General features: G+C 38.0%; 1 protein-coding gene across 4 annotated transcripts in view; it reads right to left on the reverse strand.

Moving 5' to 3' along the window:
* The window catches only part of LOC103226025 (uncharacterized), a 48,259-nt gene that overhangs the window by 13,165 nt on the left and 13,905 nt on the right, over positions 1-21,189 (reverse strand). For 2 of the 4 annotated variants that reach the window (XM_007981240.3, XM_007981239.3), the window contains exons 2-3: positions 10,216-10,342; positions 9,608-9,703 (exon numbers count right to left, since the gene is read on the reverse strand). In XM_007981240.3, coding sequence (XP_007979431.2) covers positions 9,608-9,703; positions 10,216-10,342 — 223 coding nt within the window. Of the gene's footprint in view, positions 1-9,607; positions 9,704-10,215; positions 10,343-21,189 lie in introns of those variants that run through there. The other 2 variants (XM_007981243.3, XM_007981241.3) reach the window with 1 other exon arrangement.

Consider the following 21,189-nt stretch of genomic DNA (forward strand, 5'->3'; position numbering starts at 1 on the left):
ATTTTTTAAAGAAGTTCTGATTAATAGTCTCTCTCCCTTAATATGAAAATGATGGAATAATGAGAATTAGTCTGTAACTGCTAGAAGAAAGGCGAATGTTGTTATAATACTAGAGGAATTGCCATGCCACAGTCATCTAGGGAAGCAAAAGATTATAGAATCTGAAAAGAAAATGAGGAAAAATGTCTTTAACTTAGAAATTACACACAAAAGTCCAAAGACATAACTGAGAACATGTTTGTGAAGCACTAAAAAATCTATAGCCTGGCTCATTGCCATAGCCATTCTTTAAGCAAGTCTTTAAATATTAGATTAGATGGCTGTTTTTAAGTTTCCAAATTTCATAAAAGGATCACACGACATAAAAAAAACAACAGGAAACATACCCCACTTGAAGAAATAAATATCCAAAACTCAATCCTTAAAAAAAGAAGATCTTTGCATTATCTGACCAACATGTCAAAATAATGATACTAAGTATACTCAATAACAAAAATAGAACACAGACAAAAAAAAGAACCCAGTAGAAATTGTAGAACAGGATGGGGTGACCAAGATGGCCGAACAGGAACAGCTCCAGCCTCCAGCTCCCAGCGTGAGTGACACAGAAGACGGATGATTTCTGCATTTTCAACTGAGGTACCGGGTTCATCTCACAGGGGCGTGTCGGACAGTCGGAGCTGGTCAGTGGGTACAGCCCGACCAGTGAGAGCTGAAGCAAGGCAAGGCATTACCTCACCTGGGAAGCACAAGGGGGAAAGGAATTCCTTTTCCTAGCCAAGGGAAACTGAGACACACAACACCTGAAAAATCAGGTAACTCCCACCCTAGCACTGCGCTTTACCAAGGGTCTTAGCAAACGGCACACCAGGAGATTATATCTCACACCTGGCCCAGAAGGTCCCATGCCCACAGAGCCTCCCTCATTGCTAGCACAACAGTCTGAGATCTAACTGCAAGGTGGCAGGGAGGCTGGGGGAGGGGCGCCCATCATTGCTGAGGCTTAAGTAGGTAAACAAAGCCACTTGGAAGCTTGAATTCAGTGGAGCCCACCGCAGCTCAAGAAGGCCTGCCTGCCTCTGTACACTCCACCTCTGGGGACAGGGCATAGCTAAACAAAAAGCTGTAGAAACCTCTGCAGAGGCAAATGTCCCGGTCTGACAGCTTTGAAGAGAGCAGTGGTTCTCCCAGCACGGAGGCTGAGATCTGAGAATGGACAGATCCTGATCCCTGAGCAGCCAAACTGGGAGACATCCCCCGCTAGGTGCAGACCGATGCCTCACACCTCACACGGTGAGGTACACCCCTGAGACGAAGCTTCCAGAGCAAGAATCAGACAGCAACACTCGCTGTTCAGCATTCTGCAGCCTCCGCTGCTGATACCCAGGCAAACAGGGTCTGCAGTGGACCTCAGGCAAACTCCAACAGACCTGCAGCTGAGGGTCCTCACTGTTATAAAAAAAACTAACAAACAGAAAGGACACCCACACCAAAACCCCATCAGTACATCACCACCATCAGATAAAACCACAAAGATGGGGAAAAAGCAGGGCAGAAAAGTTGGAAATTCAAAAAATCAGAGAGCATCTCCCCCTCCAAAGGAACGCAGCTCATTGCCAGCAACAGAACAAAGCTGGATGGAGAATGACTTTGACGAGTCGAGAGAAGAAGGCTTCAGTCAATCAAACTTCTCAGAGCTAAAGGAAGAACTACGTACCCAGTGCAAAGAAACGAAAAACCTTGAAAAAAGAATGGATGAATGTATAACTAGAATAATCAATGCAGAGAAGACCATAAAATAACTGATAGAGATGAAAACCAAGACATGAGAACTACATGACAAATGCACAAGCTTCAGTAACTGACTCGATCAACTGGAAGAAAGAGTATCAGTGATTGAACATCAAATGAATGAAACGAAGTGAGAAGAGAAGTGTAGAGAAAAAAGAGTGAAAAGAAATGAACAAAGCCTCCAAGAAATATGGGATTATCCGAAAAGACCAAATCTACGTCTGATTGGGGTGCCTGAAAGTGACGACGAAAATGGAACCAAGTTGGAAAACACTCGGCAGGACATCATCCAGGAGAACTTCCCCAACCTAGTAAGGCAGGCCAACATTCAAATTCAGGAAATACAGAGACCACCACAAAGATACTCCTCGAGAAGAGCAACTCCAAGGCACATAATTGTCAGATTCACCAAAGTTGAAATGAAGGAAAAAATGTTAAGGGCAGCCAGAGAGAAACGTTGAGTTACCCACAAAGGGAAGCCCATCAGACTAACAGCAGATCTCTCGGCAGAAACTCTCCAAGCCAGAAGAGAGTGGAGGCTAATATTCAACATTCTTAAAGAAAAGAATTCTCAACCCAGAATTTCATATCCAGCCAAACTAAGTTTCATAAGTGAAGGAGAAATAAAATCCTTTACATACAAGCAAATGCTTACAGATTTTATCACCACCAGGCCTGCCCTATAAGAGATCCTGAAGGAAGCACTAAATATGGAAAGGAACAACCGGTACCAGCCATTGCAAAAACATGCCAAAATGTAAAGTCCATCGATGCTAGCAAGAAACTGCACCAACTAACGAGCAAAATAACCAGTTAATATCATAATGACAGGATCAAGTTCACACATAACAACATTAACCTTAAATGTAAATGGGCTAAATGCTCCAATTAAAAGACACAGACTGGCAAACTGGATAAAGAGTCAAGACCTATCAGTCTGCTGTATTCAGGAGACCCATCTCACATGCAGAGACACACATAGGCTCAAAATAAAGGGATGGAGGAAGATCTACCAAGCAAATGGAGAACAAAAAAAAGCAGGGGTTGCAATCCTAGTCTCTGATAAAACAGACTTTAAACCATCAAAGAACAAAACAGACAAAGAAAGCCATTACATAATGGTAAAAGGATCAACTCATCAGGAAGAGCTAACTATCCTAAATATATATGCACCCAATACAGGAGCACCCAGATTCATAAAACAGGTCCTTAGAGACTTACAAAGAAACTTAGACTTCCATACAATAATAATGGGAGACTTTAACACCCCACTGTCAACGTTAGACAGATTAACGAGACAGAAAGTTAACAAGGATATCCAGGAATTGAACTCACCTCTGCACCAAATGGACCTAATAGACATCTACAGAACTCTCCACCCCAAATCAACAGCATATACATTCTTCTCAGCACTACATCACACTTATTCCAAAATTGACCACATAGTTGGAAGTAAAGCACTCCTCAGTAAATGTAAAAGAACAGAAATTATAACAAACGGTCTCTCAGACCACAGTGCAATCAAACTAGAACTCAGGACTAAGAAACTCAATCAAAACCGCTCAACTATATGGAAACTGAACAACCTGCTCCTGAATGACTACTGGGTACGTAACGAAATGAAGGCAGAAATAAAGATGTTCTTTGAAACCAATGAGAACAAAGATACAACATATAAGAATCTCTGGGACACATGTAAAGCAGTGTGTACAGGGAAATTTATAGCACTAAATACACACAAGAGAAAGCAGGAAAGATGTAAAATTGACACCCTAACATCACAATTAAAAGAACTTCGCAACTTCAGCACAGTCTCAGGATACAAAATCAATGTGCAAAAATCACAAGCATTCTTATACACCAGTAACAGACAAACAGCCAAATCATGAATGAACTCCCATTCACAATAGCTTCAAAGAGGATAAAATACCTAGGAATCCAACTTACACAGGATGCAAAGGACCTCTTCAAGGAGAACTACAAACCACTGCTCAGAGAAATAAAAGACGACACAAACAAATGGAAGAACATACCATGCTCATGGAAAGGAAGAATCAATATTGTGAAAATGGCCATACTGCCCAAGGTAATTTATAGATTCAATGCCATTCCCATTATGCTACCAATGACTTTCTTCACAGAATTGGAAAAAACTGCTTTAAAGTTCATATGAAACCAAAAAAAACCCCACATTGCCAAGACAATCCTAAGCCAAAAGAACAAAGCTGGAGGCATCATGCTACCTGACTTCAAACTATACTACAAGGCTACAGTAACCAAAACAGCATGGTGCTGGTACCAAAACAGAGATATAGACCAATGGAACACAACAGAGCCCTCAGAAATAATACCACACATCTACAGCTATCTGATCTTTGACAAACCTGACAAAAACAAGAAATGGGGAAAGGATTCCCTATTTAATAAATGGTGCTGGGAAAATTGGCTAGCCATAAGTAGAAAGCTGAAACTGGATCCTTTCCTTACTCCTTATATGAAAATTAATTCAAGATGGATTAGAGACTTAAATGTTAGACCTAAAACCATAAAAACTCCAGAAGAAAACCTAGGTAATACCATTCAGGACATAGGCATGGGCAAGAACTTCATATCTAAAACACCAAAAGCAACGGCAACAAAAGCCAAAATTGACAAATGGGATCTAATTAAATTAAAGAGCTTCTGCACAGCAAAAGAAACTACCATTAGAGTGAACAGGCAACCTACAGAATGGGAGAAAATTTTTGCAATCTACTCATCTGACAAAGGGCTAATATCCAGAACCTACAAAGAACTCAAACAAATATACAAGAAAAAAACAAAACAACCCCATCAAAAAGTGGGCAAAGGATATGAACAGACACTTCTCAAAAGAAGACATTCATACAGCCAACAGTCACATGAAAAAATGCTCATCATCACTGGCCATCAGAGAAATGCAAATCAAAACCACAATGAGATACCATCTCACAGCAGTTAGAATGGCGATCATTAAAAAAATCAGGAAACAACAGGTGCTGGAGAGGATGTGGAGAAATAGGAACACTTTTACACTGTTGGTGGGACTGTAAACTAGTTCAACCATTGTGGAAAACAGTGTGGCGATTCCTCAATGATCTAGAACTAGAAATACCATTTGACCCAGCCATCCCATTACTGGGGATATACCCAAAAGATTATAAATCATGCTGCTATAAAGACACATGCACATGGATGTTTATTGCAGTATTATTCACAATAGCAAAGACTTGGAATCAACCCAAATGTCCATCAGTGACAGAGTGGATTAAGAAAATGTGGCAAATATACACTGTGGAATACGATGCAGTCATAAAAAGGAGGAATTCGTGTCCTTTGTAGGGACATGGATGCAGTTGGACACCATCATTCTCAACAAACTATCGCAAGAACAGAAAACCAAACACCGCATGTTCTCACTCAGAGGTGGGAACTGAACAATGAGATCACTTGGACCCAGGAAGGGGAACATCACACACCGGGGCTTATTGTGGGGAGGGATAGCATTAGGAGATATACCTAATGTAAATGACGAGTTAATGGGTGCAGCACACCAACATGGCACACGTATACATATGTAACAAATCTGCACGTTGTGCACATGTACCCTAGAACTTAAAGTATAATAATAAAAAAATAAAAATATTAAAAAAAGAAATTGTGGAACAGAAAAATAATTGTTGAAAAATTTTGTAAAGCCACAACAGAATTAATGATCAGAAAACGAAAATCAGAAAACTAAAGATATGTTATTTATAAAGTCATGAAAAAAATAAAATAAAAAAAGTTGAAAAACATCAACATGGAATATGTGACTTATTCGATACGATTAAGGAGACCAATATATTCATGAAAGGAGTCTTTGAAGAAGAATACAAGGGAAAGTGGTAGAGAGGTGATTTGAAGAAAAAAGGGACTCACTAAAACTTCCTAAATTTCAAAGTGATGAAAAAAATCTGCTACCAACCAAGGATACTTAATCTGGGAGAAATTTACTTAAAACATAAGACAAAAATAAAGACTTTCTAATATGAACCAAAGGTAAGCGTGTTCATTACCCCTAAAACAGTCTTATAAGAAATACAACATGGAGTCCATTATGTTGACAGACATGGTGGTTCACACCTGTAATCCCAGCAACTTTGTAGGCTAAGGCAGAAGCAGCAGCATTTTTGGCCAGGAGTTTGAGACCAGCCTGGGTGATATAGTGAGACCCCTTCTCAAAGAAGAGACCTTTATAATAATTTTGTTTTTCAGGGAGAGGGTTTTAAGACCTGCTAGAACTAAAGATTGACTGGAGTCATTTTGAAAAGGCAGGTCCTCATATAGGTGAAAAACTTGAAAACCCTTGGTCTTTGGCTACAGACCAAGAAATGGTTCACCTATTTTGACTTGACTTAAAATTCTGTAGTGACTCCATAACCATCTCCAGCTCCTTCCAGCCATAGCCTAGGAGTGGTTCTGCACATCACAGACCCAGAGAAAGATGCCTATTTGTGGTTATAGCAGTAGGTCTGCAGACTTCGGCCTTTACTGTGCTCTCTGAAACAGTTCAGTGACTTAGTTTCGGCACTGATAGTCACAGTTTGTGGCAAGTTCTGCCAACCTAGGTACTCAAAGTGTTACTTGGGGAAATCCTGCCACATACTCAGTAAAAAACACACATCAGGCACACCGTATACCAACTGTACTGCAGAACACTGCCCTAGTGCTGGCCCTGCAGATCAAAGTCCTGAAAGCAATTCAGTCTGCCAAGAAATAAGAGAGGATTAACAACTACCCAGGCTCCTGGTAACAAACCCACTAAAGGCAAACTCCACAACAGAACAAGCAGCAGCCATGTGACCCACGTATAACCCCTCTCCACTGCATACACAAAAAGATTCTATCAGCTAACTGACCCAAGAGAAGATTTGTACCTGCTGAAATTAGTCTAAAAAATTGGAAAATTTAGATTCAATAAATACCTTATTAAAATTCTAGTAAAATTTTTCAGAATTTTAATGTTAAAATTTATATGGAATTACAAAAAACATTGAATAGCCAAAGCAGTTTTGAGGATTAAAAACAAAGCTAGGGGCATGATACTTTCTGATTTTAAACTACATTTGAAGACTAGTGTAATAAAAACAGGATGATCTGTGCATAAAAATGCACACCGGTATCAGTGGAGCAGAATGGAGAGCCCAGAAACAAATCCACTCATGTAAGATCAACTTATCTTTGACACTGAACCACTGAGAATGCTGAAAGTACAGTCTCTTCCATGCTTGGGGCTGGGAAAACTGAATATCCACAAGTAAAATAATAAAATTACACCACTTTTCTTACACTATATTTAAAAACTGACTAAATATAAAATAAGGACTCTAATGTATGACATAAATTCTTAATAATCTTAAAAGAAAACATATGAAGAAACCTTAATATTGGTCTTGAAGTGAATTTTTGGATACAACAGCAAAAGTACAGCAATAAAAGCAAATATAAACAAATTAAACTGATCAAATTAAAACACTTCTGCAGAACCAAGGAAAAACAGAATAAGAAAACCACATCTGATAAGTGGTTAGTATCAAAAATATATAAGAAACTCATGCAAATAAAAGGCAACAACTATAATAGTAATAATAACAAGATTTAAAAATAAGCCAAGGACTAAATAAATGTTTACTAATGAAAACATACAATTGGGCAACAGATATATAGAAAGGTGCTCAATGTCACCAATCTGGCAGATGCAAATTAAATTCATCGTGAGATATTACTTTATACCTGTTAGGATTGCTAATATCAAGAAGAAGATTTATAACAAGCGTTGACAACAATATATTAAAGAAAAGATGCTGTACACTTTTGGTGACGTGGAATTTTCTAGAGACATTATGAAAACCAGTATGTAGGTTCTTTTAAAAAATATTTAATAGTACTACTATACAATTCAGCTATCTCATTTCTGCATATACAATAAATTTACTATCTCAAAGAAATACCCGCACCTCCACGTTCACTGAAACATTTTTCACAATTGTCAAGATATGAAAGCAATCTCAAGTGTTTGTGGACACTGACTGCACAAAAAAAACCATGGTATATATACAAAATAGAATATTATTCAGCCATAAAAAATAATAAAACCCTGCCATTTCTACAACACGGATGGACCTAGATGACGTTATGCCAAGTGAAACATCACAGAAACAGAAAGACAAATACTGTATGATCTCACTTCTATGGAGAATATAATAAGGTTGGACTCCCAAGAGAAGAGAATACAGAGGTGAGTGCTAGGCCCTGGAGGTGAAGAAAGGGGAGTATGTTGTTCAAATGGTACAAATTTTCAGTTAAAGGACAAATAAGTTATGGTAACCTAAGGTACAGCTTTATGAATACTGAAAGTAATACTGTTATGTATGCTGAAAACATGCTGAGAGATCTTAATTGTTCTCACTACAAAAAAGGTAACTCGTAAGGTCATAAACGTGTTTTTTCATTAATTTAACTGTAATAATCATTTCATTATGTATACACATATAAAATCAATACATTGTATATAATACATAGGTATTCAATTATTATTTGTGAAAAAAATTCGCGTTACTGGGATTATATGTGTGTGTGTCATACACATGCATATATAAATGTGTTTATATATATACATATGAATGACACAATCACAGTAAGCTTTATACTAAATAAAATCACAAAATGATGTCATTTAAAATTAAAATTAAAGTTAAAATTGAAGTTTAATATGTATTCAGCAGGCCAGACGCAGTGGCTCATGCCTGTAATCCCAGCACTTTGGGAGGCCGAGGCAGGCAGATCACCTGAGGCTGGGAGTTCAAGACCAGCCTGACCAACATGGGGAAACCCCGTCTCTACTAAAAATACAAAATTCTCCGTGTGTGGTGGCACATGCCTGTAATCCCAGCTACTAGGGAGGCTGAGCCAGAAGAACCACTTGAACCTGGGAGGCGGAGGTTGCAGTGAGCCGAGATTGCGCCATTGCACTCCAGCCCGGGCAACAAGAGCAAAACTCCGTCTCAAAAAATATATATATATATACTCAGCAATGTTTTAAGCTCCCCAGTGACATAGTATATTTAATAAATGTCTGAAGTAGATACATTGAACTACATTACATACAGTTGAGGAATTTGGCCATATTTACCAACATTTGTTTTTATAAGAATAACATTTTGACGTAACACAATTTTAGAGTTTGTTTCATTTAGGGAGATGCTTAGTGCTTTGATATAATTACTGAGTATACATTTCTGTAAAATCACATTTGAAGGCTCCATAGAACAGAAAATTATAAAGCAGGAAGCATACATCTTCTTGTGGTGTTCCTGGAATTTCTGATCCAAATTACAATATCCCCAAAACTTATATATTTAGACATTATCCAAAAAGAGAACTTAAAAAATGGTTTAATATAGAGTTTCTCAAAAATACAAATATTGCTGTTTCCCCAAAGCAATGGAAAAGCAGTCAAATCACCCATTTTCTTTTAAGCCATGAAAGACTTTCATTAATGTAAACTGAAAACAAAAACAAAACAACACACACACACACACACACACACATTACTGAAGGGGAAGTACAGTGCTTGGAAAATTCACAAGAATGGGACAAAAAATGTCCCTATGTTAAAGCAAGAGAAAGAAATGAAGGCTTCTCAGAAACTATTTCCACTGGAGCAGAGTTTCTGGAAGCACGTTTAAATGTCTGGCTTCCTCTTTGACATTGGGTTCCATCATTTGTGTCATTTGCTTCATTTACTCCCACCTACCTGGATGTTTGACTACTGCCTCCTGTCTCTTCACTTTCCAGGGCTCTTTTCTTTGCTCCAGACAGGTCATCAAGTCTGGCTTAAAGATAGCAAGACCTGTTTTATTAGAAAAAAATAACATGACTCTTGCTAGGATAATCCAATTACCAATCTAGTACTGTGCTCAGTAGAGAAGAAAGAACATTATAGAAGACTCTAGAAAATTAATTTAAATATACTGTTTCCTAACAGAGACTTTAGAATATTTAGAAAGTATTTTAAATTTGTGCTTCTTAGCTCTATTGCCCAGTAATACTGAATCAAAAATCAGCGTAAAATATGCATTTTTAGGTGTGGGTAACAATATTTCATGCTACTAAATTTCTGATATCACCGCTAATTTAGACTGAAGTATACAGATGAGCTCAAAAAAGGGAAAGATTAATGTTAAGATGAAACATCTTGAAGATTATATTTTCTACCTCAACAGATACCCAATTTTTTCTTTTTGAAGCAGGATTCTGAAACTTATTTATGCAAAGCAGAACCTCAAAAAAAAAAAAAAAAAAAAGAAAAGAAACGAAAATATTTAACGTAGAATATGAGTTGTATATTGAAGTTATTCTCACCCAAGGAGACCAGGTTTCTGTAGTTCTCTAGCATCACATCCCTATACAAACATTGCTGAGCAGCGTCCAGGCATTCCCACTCTTCTGGGGAGAATTCTATGGCCACATCCCTGAATGTCAACACTCCCTGGAAAACAAAACATATTTACCAAGTGATTATAGAAAGAATTCTTGATTTGACATCAGGTAAAATGAGAGTAAAGAGAGTTGGTTCTGACTCATATGAGTTACTGGAGTTATTCAATAGGATACTTTCTAGCACAGAAATATTCTCTACTGTATTTTTACCTCTAAGAAAAGATGGAATAAGATCATGAAACCAGTGTATGTGCAATACTTTTCTTGGTGATACTGTATAAAATAAAGAACATTAACACAGGCATGTACATTTCTTAATGCTATACTTACATAATGCAAGTTAAGCTGTCTATAGTTCCCATATGGAAACTTCATGGTGAAGTAAAAGCATCCTTCTCAAATCTTATTGTGTACAGCAATGATCTTGTTAAAACCTAGATTTTGACTCTGAAAATCTAGGGTAAAGCTTGAGTTTCAAAATTTCTAAGAAGTTTGCCAGTGATATTACTGCTTCTAGCCCAAGAATATTTTGTCAAAAATTCAGTAAGTGGCCCAGCCTAGGTTTTTAGTTTATTTGACCAGTAAAGAGAGATGAGAGCCTTCATTTTCCATAGCAAGCTATATGCAAAGAGAAGGTAAGAAGAAAGAAGAGCTATCAGATTAAATATGGTTTAATCTTGTTCTTGCACATCACTTGATAAAACTCCCCAAGGTACCTATCAATAATAAAGAGAAAAACAATTAACTCGAGTGAAAAATATCTGTCAGAGAGCATATTTACCAAGTAAATAAAGATCAACTATATTAAAAGAAATTTGTATCAGGTGCTGATTAACAAAGGATACAAGACTACTGTGCTATTATTAACATGAACACAAAAAGGGTCAACTTAATATGAGTCTAGTCATGAAGAAACATCAGTTTTAAGCAAAATTTAAGCTACAAATATCTCCCATGTTCTGTAATCTCTAATTTTTGGTTAAACTTTTTTTTTTTTTAAACTTTAAGTTCTGCAATACATGTGCAGAACGTGCAGGTTTGTTATATAGGTATACATGTGTCATGGTGGATTGTTGCTCCTATCAACCCATCATCTAGGTTTTAAGCCCCACATGCATTAGGTATTTGTCCTAATGCTCTCCCTCCCCTTGCCCCCATCTGCTAACAGGCTTTGGTGTGTGATGTTTCCCTCCCTGTGTTCATGTGTTTTCATTGTTCAAATCCTACTTATGAGTGAGAACATGCCGTGTTTGGTTTTCTGTTCCTGTAAGTTTGTTAGTTTGCTGAGAATGATGGTTTCCAGTTTCATCCACATCCCGGCAAAGGGCACGAACTCATTCTTTTTTATGGCTGCAGAGTATTGCATGGTGTATATGTGCCACATTTTCTTTATCCAGTCTATCATTGATGGGTATTTGGGTTGGTTGCAAGTCTTTGCTATTGTAAATAGTGCTACAATAAACATACGTGTGCAAGTGTCTTCATAGAATGATTTATAATCCTTTGGGCATATACCCAGTAATGAGATTGCTGGGTCAAATGGTATTTCTGGTTCTAGATCCTTGAGGAGTCACCACACTGTCTTCCACAATGGTTAAACTAATTTACACTTCCACCAACAGTGTAAAAGCGTTCCTATTTCTCCACATCCTTGCCAGTATCTGTTTCCTGACTTTTTAATGCTCGCCATTCTAACTGGTGTGATATAGTATCTCGTTGTTTTGATTTGCATTCCTCTAATGACCAGTGATGATGAACTTTTTTTTGTTTCTTGGCCGCATAAATGTCTTCTTTTGAGAAGTGTCTGTTCACATCCTTCGCCCACTTTTTGATGGGGTTGCTTTTTTCTTGTAAATTTGTTTAAGTTCCTTGTAGATTCTGGGTATTTGCCCTTTGTCAGATGGATAGATTGCAAAAATTTCTCCCATTCTGTAGGCTGCCTGTTCACTCTGATGAAAGTTTCTTTTGCTATGCAGAAGCTCTTTAGTTTAGTTATATCCCATTTGTCAATTTCGACTTTTGTTGCCATTGTTTTGGTGTTTTAGTCATGAAGTCTTTGCCCGTGCCTATGTCCTGAACAGTACTGCCTAGGTTTTCTTCTAGGGTTTTCACGGTTTTAGGTTTTACATTTAACTCTTTAATCCATCTTGAGTTAATTTTTGTATAAAGTGTAAGGAAGTGGGGGTCCAGTTTCTGTTTTCTGCATATGGCTAGCCAGTTTTCCAAGCACCATTTATAAGTAGGGAATCCATTCCCCATTGCTTATTTTTGTCAGGTTTGTTGAAGATAAGATGGTTGTATATGTGTGGTGTTATTTCTGAGGCTTCTGTTCTGTTCCATTGGTCTAGATATCTGTTTTGGTACCAGTACCATGCTGTTTTGGTTACTGTAGCCTTGTAGTATAGTTTGAAGTAAGGTAGTGTGATGCCTCCAGCTTTGTTCTTTTTGCTTAGAATTGTGTTGGCTATATGGGCTCTTTTTTGGTACCATATGAAATTTAAAGTTTTTTTTCTAATTCTGTGAAGAAAATCAATGGTAGCCTGATGGGAATAGCATTGAATCTATAAATTACTTTGGGCAGTATTGCCATTTTCATGATATTGATTCTTCCTATCCATGAGCATGGAATTTCTTTTCCATTTGTTTGTGTCCTCTTCTATTTCCTTGTTTTAGTATCCTAGAGAGGAAGTCTCTTCTGTTTTTTATTCAGAACTTTCTGAGTTATCCTGGGCAATAAAGACCATTCTCGTTAAATGTGCATTTTTATAAGCAGTTTTGCATACATTTAATGGAAGCTAAACAGTACATGGTCTCCTTCTTCACTGAAAACCAAGGACCTGATCCCATCTCAAACAGGAATCTTGGGCCTCCACACCTTTCCATGTTCGACAGCCACAAAAGAAACATTTGTAATGTTGCAGGTATAAATTCATGGTGACAATATTTTCATGGTTAATTAAAAGCTGGGATGTAGAGAATAAGGAGAAGACTCAGGTATATAAGGAAAAAGTATTTCTCAGAGTCCCTTGACTATCATGAGAATAAAAAGTGAAAAAGGAGTTAAACTGATAAGGCAAAACATCACAAGTAGAGTGTTGCAGGAAGTCAGGGACCCTGAACAGGGGGACCAGCTGGAGTCGCGGCAGAGGAACATGAATTGTGAAAACTTCATGGACATTTATCAGTTCCCAAATAATACTTTTGTAATTTCTTATGCCTGTCTTTAACCTCTTAATCCTGTTATCTTTGTAAGCTGAGAATGTATGTCACCTCAGTACCACTGTGATAACTGTGTTAACTGTACAAATTGATTGTAAAACATGTGTGTTTGAACAATATGAAATCAGTGCACCTTGAAAAAGAATAGAATAACAGCAATTTTTAGGGAAAAGGGAAGACAACCATACAATCTGACTGCCTGCAGGGTCCAGCAAAAAGAGCCATATTTTTCTTCTTGCACAGAGTCTATAAACGGACGTGCAAGTAGGAGATACCGCTAAATTCTTTTCCTAGCAAGGAATATTAATATTAATACCCTGGGAAAGGAATGCACTCCTGGGGGAAGGTCTATAAACGGCAGCTCTGGGAGTGTCTGTCTTATGTGTTTGAGATAAGGACTGAGATACACCCTGGTCTCCTGCAGAACCCTCAGGCTTATTAGGGTAGGGAAAAACTCCACCCTGGTAAATTTGTGGTCAGACCGGTTCTCTGCTCTCGAACCCTGTTTTCTGTTGTTTATCAAGACAACACATGCACAGCTGAACCTAGACCCTTATCAGTAGTTCTGTCTTGCCTTTTGTCCTGTTCCCTCAGAAGCAGCTGATCTTTTTTCTGCTTTTTGCCTTTTGAAGCATGTGATCTTTGTACCTACTTCCTGTTTTACACCCCCTCCCCTTTTGAAACCCTTAATAAAAACGTGCTGGTCTGAGACTCAGGTGGGTATCAGTCCTACTGATATGTGATGTCAACCCCGATGGCCCAGCTGTAAAATTCCTCTCTTTGTACTCTTTCTCTTTATTTCTCAGCTGGCTGACACTTATGGAAAATAGAAGGAACCTATGTTGACATATTGGGGGCGGGTTCCCCCGATAGTAGAGAAGTAAACATTTGCAAGTTCTACACATATATTTCAGAGAAAAAGTGGACACAGTCTCTGACCTGAGACACATGCACCTCAGAATAAGCCATTTCTTTCCTTTTCTCCTTCTCTGTGATCCCTTCCCAGGTGTGATTATCTGCACAAATTACACCTGTTTCTTGAGAATATGCCTTTGAAGCATGAGCAAAACTCCTTCCCCCGAAGCAACCACACCCACAGGCAGAAGGACCTAGAATTGCAGATAAAGTCTGCCTTTGTCCTTTACCACAAGAGAGTATCGGAACCAGTAAAGTCCTACATAAAAACCAAAATGTGAGTTTCCCCTTTTCAACACTCAGTTGCCCTTCTCTGCTACAGATGCCAGCAATTTCTACTGCAGCAATGGGAATATGGGCCACACTGACCTGCCCCTACCAAACCCAAGCAGAGCAGTCTCTATGATCTTCATTTGGAACTAAAGCTAAACTCACCTCTCGTGAATGAAAGCACTCGTGGTTGACCCTGGGCTCACCTTAGCCACACATGTGGCACTTAATTCAAACAACATGGCTGCAGGGGAAGTGGAACAAGATGACTAAATAGCATCCTCCAGCAATTATCCCCCAGATAAAACACCAAATAGAATGACTATCCCAATAAGAAGCATCTTCATAAGAGCAAAAACTCTGGGGAGTGATCACAGGACCTAGTTTTAGCACCAAAGAGGCACTGAAGAGGGTAAAAAAGAAAGCCGTTAATTGCCAACAGCAGCCCTCCTCCATTCCCTGGCAGTGCAGCTTGGCAGAGAGAAAATCCATGTGCTTACAGAAGGAAGAGTGCAGTGATTGTGAGAGTTTGCAGTAAAACTCAGTGCTGCCTGTCACAGCAGAAAGCAGCATGGGGCAGAATTCAGCCAGAGCCTACAGAGGGAGTACTCAGACTAGCCCTAGTCAGAGAGGAATTGTCCATTTCAGTAATCAAAACCTGAGTTTCAGGTAGCCCCACCACCATGGGCTAAAGCACTCTGGGGTTCTAAATAAACTTGAAAGGCAGTCTAAGCCACTGGGTGCTTTGCTAGGCTCAGAGCTGGAAAACTTGAAGTGCATGTGACCTTGTGAGATGTCAATTGGGATGGCCAAGAAAGTGCCTGCATTACCGTTACCCCAGGTATAGGCAGCGCAGTTCACAGCTCCAGGAGAAAATCTTTCTTTCTACTTGAGGAAAGGGGAGAGAAGAGTAAAAAAAACGTTGTCCTGCAACTGGGACATCATCTCAGCCATAGTAGAATACATCACCAGAAAAAGCCCTGAGGCCCCCATTCTAGGACTTAGTTTCTGAGTAACAGTACTAGACATACCCTGCGCCAGAAGAGAACACACTGCCTTGAAGGGAAGATACCAGTTCTGGCAGATTCATCACCTGCTGACTAAAGAGCCCTTGGGCCACGAATAAACATCAGCAGTAACCAGGTAGTACTTGCTGCATCCCTTCAGGGGGTGAGACCCAGTGCAGTGCAATCCAAGCTGTGGCAGCCATGTGGAGAGACTCCTGCTTGAGGAAAAGAGAGGGAAGAAGAAGAGACTTTGTCTTGAAGCTTGATTACCAGCTCGGCCATAGTGGGGTGGCTGTAACAAGACAGCTCCTGAGGTCTCTGATTTCGGGCCTTGGCTCCTGGATGACATTTCTGGAACTACCCTAGGCCAGAAAGAAACTCACTTCCCTGAAGCAAAAGAAACAGGCCGGGCAGAGTTCACCACAAGCTGACCGAAGATCCCTTAGGTCTTCAGAGGATATCAGCAGTAGCCTGGAAGTACTTGCTGTGGGCTATGGGTGGTGGTGGTCATGGGGAGTGGTTTCTTATGCTTGAGAAAGGAGAGAAAAGAGTAGGAAGGATGTTGTCTCACGGCCTCAGTGCCAGCAAAGCCACAGCAGAATAGGGCACCAAGTAGATTCCTAAGGTTTCTGACTCCATGTTCTTGCTACCAAATGGCATTTTGCTACCCCCAGCCCAGGGTGGGTAACAGAGCTCACTGCCCTGAGGGAAAGGACATGAGACTGGCTGGATTCACCACCTCCTGAAGAGAAACTGGGTCTTGAGTGAATATCAGCAGTAGCTAGGTAGTGGTCACTGTGGGCCTTACGTGAGACCCAGTCCTGTGCTGACTTTGGGTCTGACTTAGTGTAGTCTTAGTGATGGTGACCACAGGGGTGCCTGTGTTACACCCACCCCAGCTCCAGGCAGCTCAGCATGGAGACAGAGAAAGATTCCATTTATTTGGCAGAATGTAAAAAAATAGAAAAAGAGTCTGCCTGGTAACCCACGGACTCTCTTGGATCTTACCTATGACCACCAAAGTGGTACCTCTACAAGTCTGCAAGCATCACCGTGTTATTCAGGTTGGGGTGTCCCCTAATGCAGATATGACTGCAATGATCAAAGACTTAGATTACAACACTCAATTCCCTTTGAATACTTGGAAAGCCTTTCTAAGGAGGACAGGTATTAAAAAGCCCAGAATGCAAAAACTAAAATAAATACCTAACTCATTAATGCCCAGACATCAATGAACATCCACAAAGACTATTCAGGAAAACACAACCTCATTAAATGAGCTAAATAAGGCACTAGTGTGCAAATCCTAAGAGAGAGAGATATGTAACCTTTCAGACAGGAAATTCAAAAAAGCTCAGCAAAATTCAAAGTAACAACAACAACAAAAAAAATTCAGAATCTGATCCAATAAATTTGATAAATTGATTAAAATCATTTTGTAGAATCTAGCAAAAATTCTGGTGCCGAAAATTCAAATGACATTGAAGAATGCATTAGAGTCTCTCAACAGCAGAATTGACCAAGCAGAAGAAAGAATTAGTAAGTCTGAACACATGTTATTTGAAAAGATACAGCCAGATGAGACACACACACAAAAAAAAAAAGCCTCAAGAGGGCAACACTAAGAAATACGGCCTTAAAGAGGAGGTAGAGAAAAAGTTCTGGGTAGAAAGTTTATTCAAAGGGATAAGGAGAACTTCCCATACCTAAAAAAAAAAAAGTATTAGTATTCAAGTACAAGAAGGTTATAGAATACCAAACACAATTCACTTAAGTATGATGACCTGAAGATCTTTAATAAAACTCTCAAAGGTCAAAGAGAAAGGATTCTAAAAGCAGCAAGAGAAAAGAAACAAATAACATTCAAACAAACACCAATATGTTTGACAGTGGACTCTTCAGTGGAAATCTTACAGGCCAGAACTTTCATCCTAGAATACATCCAGCAAAAATATCCTTCTACCATTAAAAAAAAAAAAAGACAAACAAGCTGAGATTTTAACACCCCCAGACCTGTCCCACAAAAAATGCTAAAGGTAGTTCTTCAATCTAAACAAACAGGACATTAATGATCAATAAGAAAACGTCTGGTACAAAACTCACTGGTATATGAAGGACACAGACAAAGACAAAATTTTCTAGCACTATAAATGTGGTGTGTAAACTATTCATATTTTGAGAAGACTGAAAGATTAGTCTATAACTACTTGTAATTATTAAAAATAATAACTCTCTACCTCAAGGCCATAACTCATATTTCTACTTTTGAGGCATTTATAGTTATTAAACATACTAACCACAACAAGTTTAAGACATAGACAGTATAAGATATAAATACAAACAAAAAAATGTTAAAAAGTTGGGAGATAAACTGTAGTTTTTATTAGTTTTCTCTTTGCTTTCTTGTTTGTTCATTTTTACAATAAGTGTTAAGTTGCCATCAGTTTAAAATAATGGGTTGTAAGATGTTATCTGCAAGCCTCATGGTAACCTCAAATAAAAAAAACCTGTAATAGACATGCATACATAAAATCAAAAAATTAAAACATACCACTAGAAAGAATCATCTTTACTAAAAGAAAGACAGGATGAATGGGAGAGCGAAAAGTAGACAGAAAAGAACACAAAACAACAAGAAATCAGATAACAGAATGGCAGGTGTCTATTTATTAATAACAACACTGAATATAAATTAACTCCCCAATCGAAAGACACAAATTGGCCAAATGGGTTAAAACAAACAAACAAAAAAACCCAAGACCTGACACTTTTTTCTTACAAGACATACACTTCACCTGTGAAGGCACAGAAAGACTGAAAATAAAGGGACAGAAAAAGACATTCCATGCAAATGGAAACCAAAAAAGAGGAATAGCTATGTTAAATAAAACAGACTTCAAGACAAAAACTATAAAAAGAGACAACGAGAGTTATTATAATAAAGTGGCCAATTCAGCAAGAGAATACAACAACTGCAAATTTATATGCACCTAACACTGGAGAACTCAGACACATGAAGCAAATATTAGAGCTAAAGAGAGAGAGATCAACCCCAATACAACAGAGACTTCGACAACTCACTTTCAGCAGGAGATAGATCATCCAGAGAGTAAAATCAACAAATAAACATTGAACTTAATCTATACTATGAACCAAATAGACCTAAAAGACATTTACAAAGCATTTCATCAAAAAGCTACAGAATACAAATGCTACACTTCAGCCCCTGAATTATTCTCAAAGATAGACCATGAGTTAGGTCACAAAATAACTCCTAAAATAATCTCCCCCCAAATGTGATTATATCAAGTATTTTCTCTGACAATAATAGAATAAAACTAATAACCACTAACAGAAAAAACTTTGGAAACTATACAAACAGAGAAATTAAAATATGCTCCTGAGTGACTAGTGGGCCAATAAGGAAATTAAGAAAAAAATTTAAAATGTTCTTGAAACAAATGAAAATGAAAACGTAACAAAACTATGAATACAATGAAAGAAGTACTAAGAAGGTTTATAGCAGTAAGTGCCTACATCAAAACAGTTAAAAAAATCTCCAAATAAACTAATGATGTATCATACAGAACTAGACAAGAGCAAACCAAACCCAAAATTAGAAGAAAACAATAAAAACTATAGCAGACATAAATGAATATAAAACCAAAAAATCAAAAGAAACATAATGAAAAGTTAGAATTTTCTGAAAAGGTAAAATTTACAAAACATTAGCCCATTGGCTAAAGATTTGAGATTCAGGGTCCCATGGTGTTGAAATTACTTTCAGGTCTGAAGGTGCCAAAGTGCATTGAAAGATGGAGCTGGAATGGTTGATTGCTGTGCTGTGAAGCTATTTTTCTACAAATCTGGCTGAACTGCTCTGGAAGGGACTGTGTATTAAAAATACGCAGATAAATACTCTGCCTGCAGATTTTGGGGCAAGCCAAAGAGAGAAAAGCCTCTCTGAACTAAAGCCTTGTAAATACCTCCTGTGTTTATATCCTGTCTGGTAATTCTGTACAGTGTTTGGGAAACATAATTAAAAACAAAATTATCTCCAACCTCAGAGATACTCTAAAATGGTAGAAGACAAAGAAAATTATCTATTTTTACATAATTAAACCACAATGTGACATCCATCATAGGCAATCTGCTGAGATTACAAAAGCAGAAATAAAAATCACCATATTTAGTCTAAGTAGAAGACTTAGCAGCACAATTTGTCATATATAGTTCATCCTAAATTAACTGGGTAATTGAGAAGCCTATATGTATATTGGGTGTATTCAATGAAAATTTAAATTGGCTATATTCAAAAGCAAAATAAGCTTTCCTTGACTTCATAATATTTTATGAATTTACCTACCGTCTGACAGAAAGGTAAACCATTTACATTTCAATACAATGGTTTCCAGATCCTACAGAAAGACATTTCTAAGTTAAAAGACTGACAAAGTCCTATTTACCTATTTAAATGATGTACATATATTTAATAGACACAAAATAAATTTACATATAAAATTTTTCTAAAATTGTGTTTTAAAAGGAGAGCAAACTATCTTATCTTCAAGTTGGATAATTAAGTCTGGTATTTCTAATTTGTATTTGCCCTTACAACAGCCAAGTCTAAGGCCATGACCTTGAATTTATGGACATCTGATTTCCAGTAGGCATCTGAGTCAGGCACCCGAGGAGTGGTATTGGGTATAATTTTTCACATGAAAGAGGGTTTAGTCAGGAAGTAAAGGCAGAAGAAAGATGCTATGAAGAACTGTTAATGTGAAATAATCTGAATAATCAACAAAGCCTCAAAATCCAATCTTAGAGTTTATTCAAGTGAAAAGCTAGAAACAGTCACCCAGGAGACAATGGCTCTAGTGAAACGAGATGAGTGCTTCATAGCTGAAAGTCAAGTTCTTATTTCTACAGGCAAAAAACAAAGAAATTGAACAAGATGACAACGTTTTCTATACAAGCCTGGTTTAAGATTTGTAAAAAATTAATTGGTTACAGTGTATTTTTCCAACTTTCTTTTTTTACAACTGGTTTTTCTTTCCTTTTCAACCTAAGAGTGTATTTTAACATTTCATCTTAAGACAGTGCAATAGCCACAGGTAAGAGGGAGGTTAATCTACAATGAAACTCAATAGTGAAGGGGAAAGAGGTCTTCCATGGGGCATTTCAGCCATTTACAACACCTGACAAAAGAATGCAGATGTAGAAGTAGGTATAATCCATAAACAGAAAAACAAAGGTTACACTGCCTTGTTACAGCTGCCTGTCACATTACCCAGATCTTGTATTTACATTCCTTTAAGGCCCGGAATAATTTAGAGTATCAAATAGCTTAAATTTTGAATTATTTAGTTTCACAGGACCTATAGGCAGGGGATAGTCCAGAGTTAGGGGAAAGACTAATTTGTGTTACAGATAGTGACTCAGAAACGGTTAGGCTCTGGCTTATTTCTGTGTCTATGCAGGTAGA

This window comes from Chlorocebus sabaeus, chromosome 21 (genome assembly GCF_047675955.1).
Source record: "Chlorocebus sabaeus isolate Y175 chromosome 21, mChlSab1.0.hap1, whole genome shotgun sequence".
Classification (NCBI taxonomy): domain Eukaryota; kingdom Metazoa; phylum Chordata; class Mammalia; order Primates; family Cercopithecidae; genus Chlorocebus; species Chlorocebus sabaeus.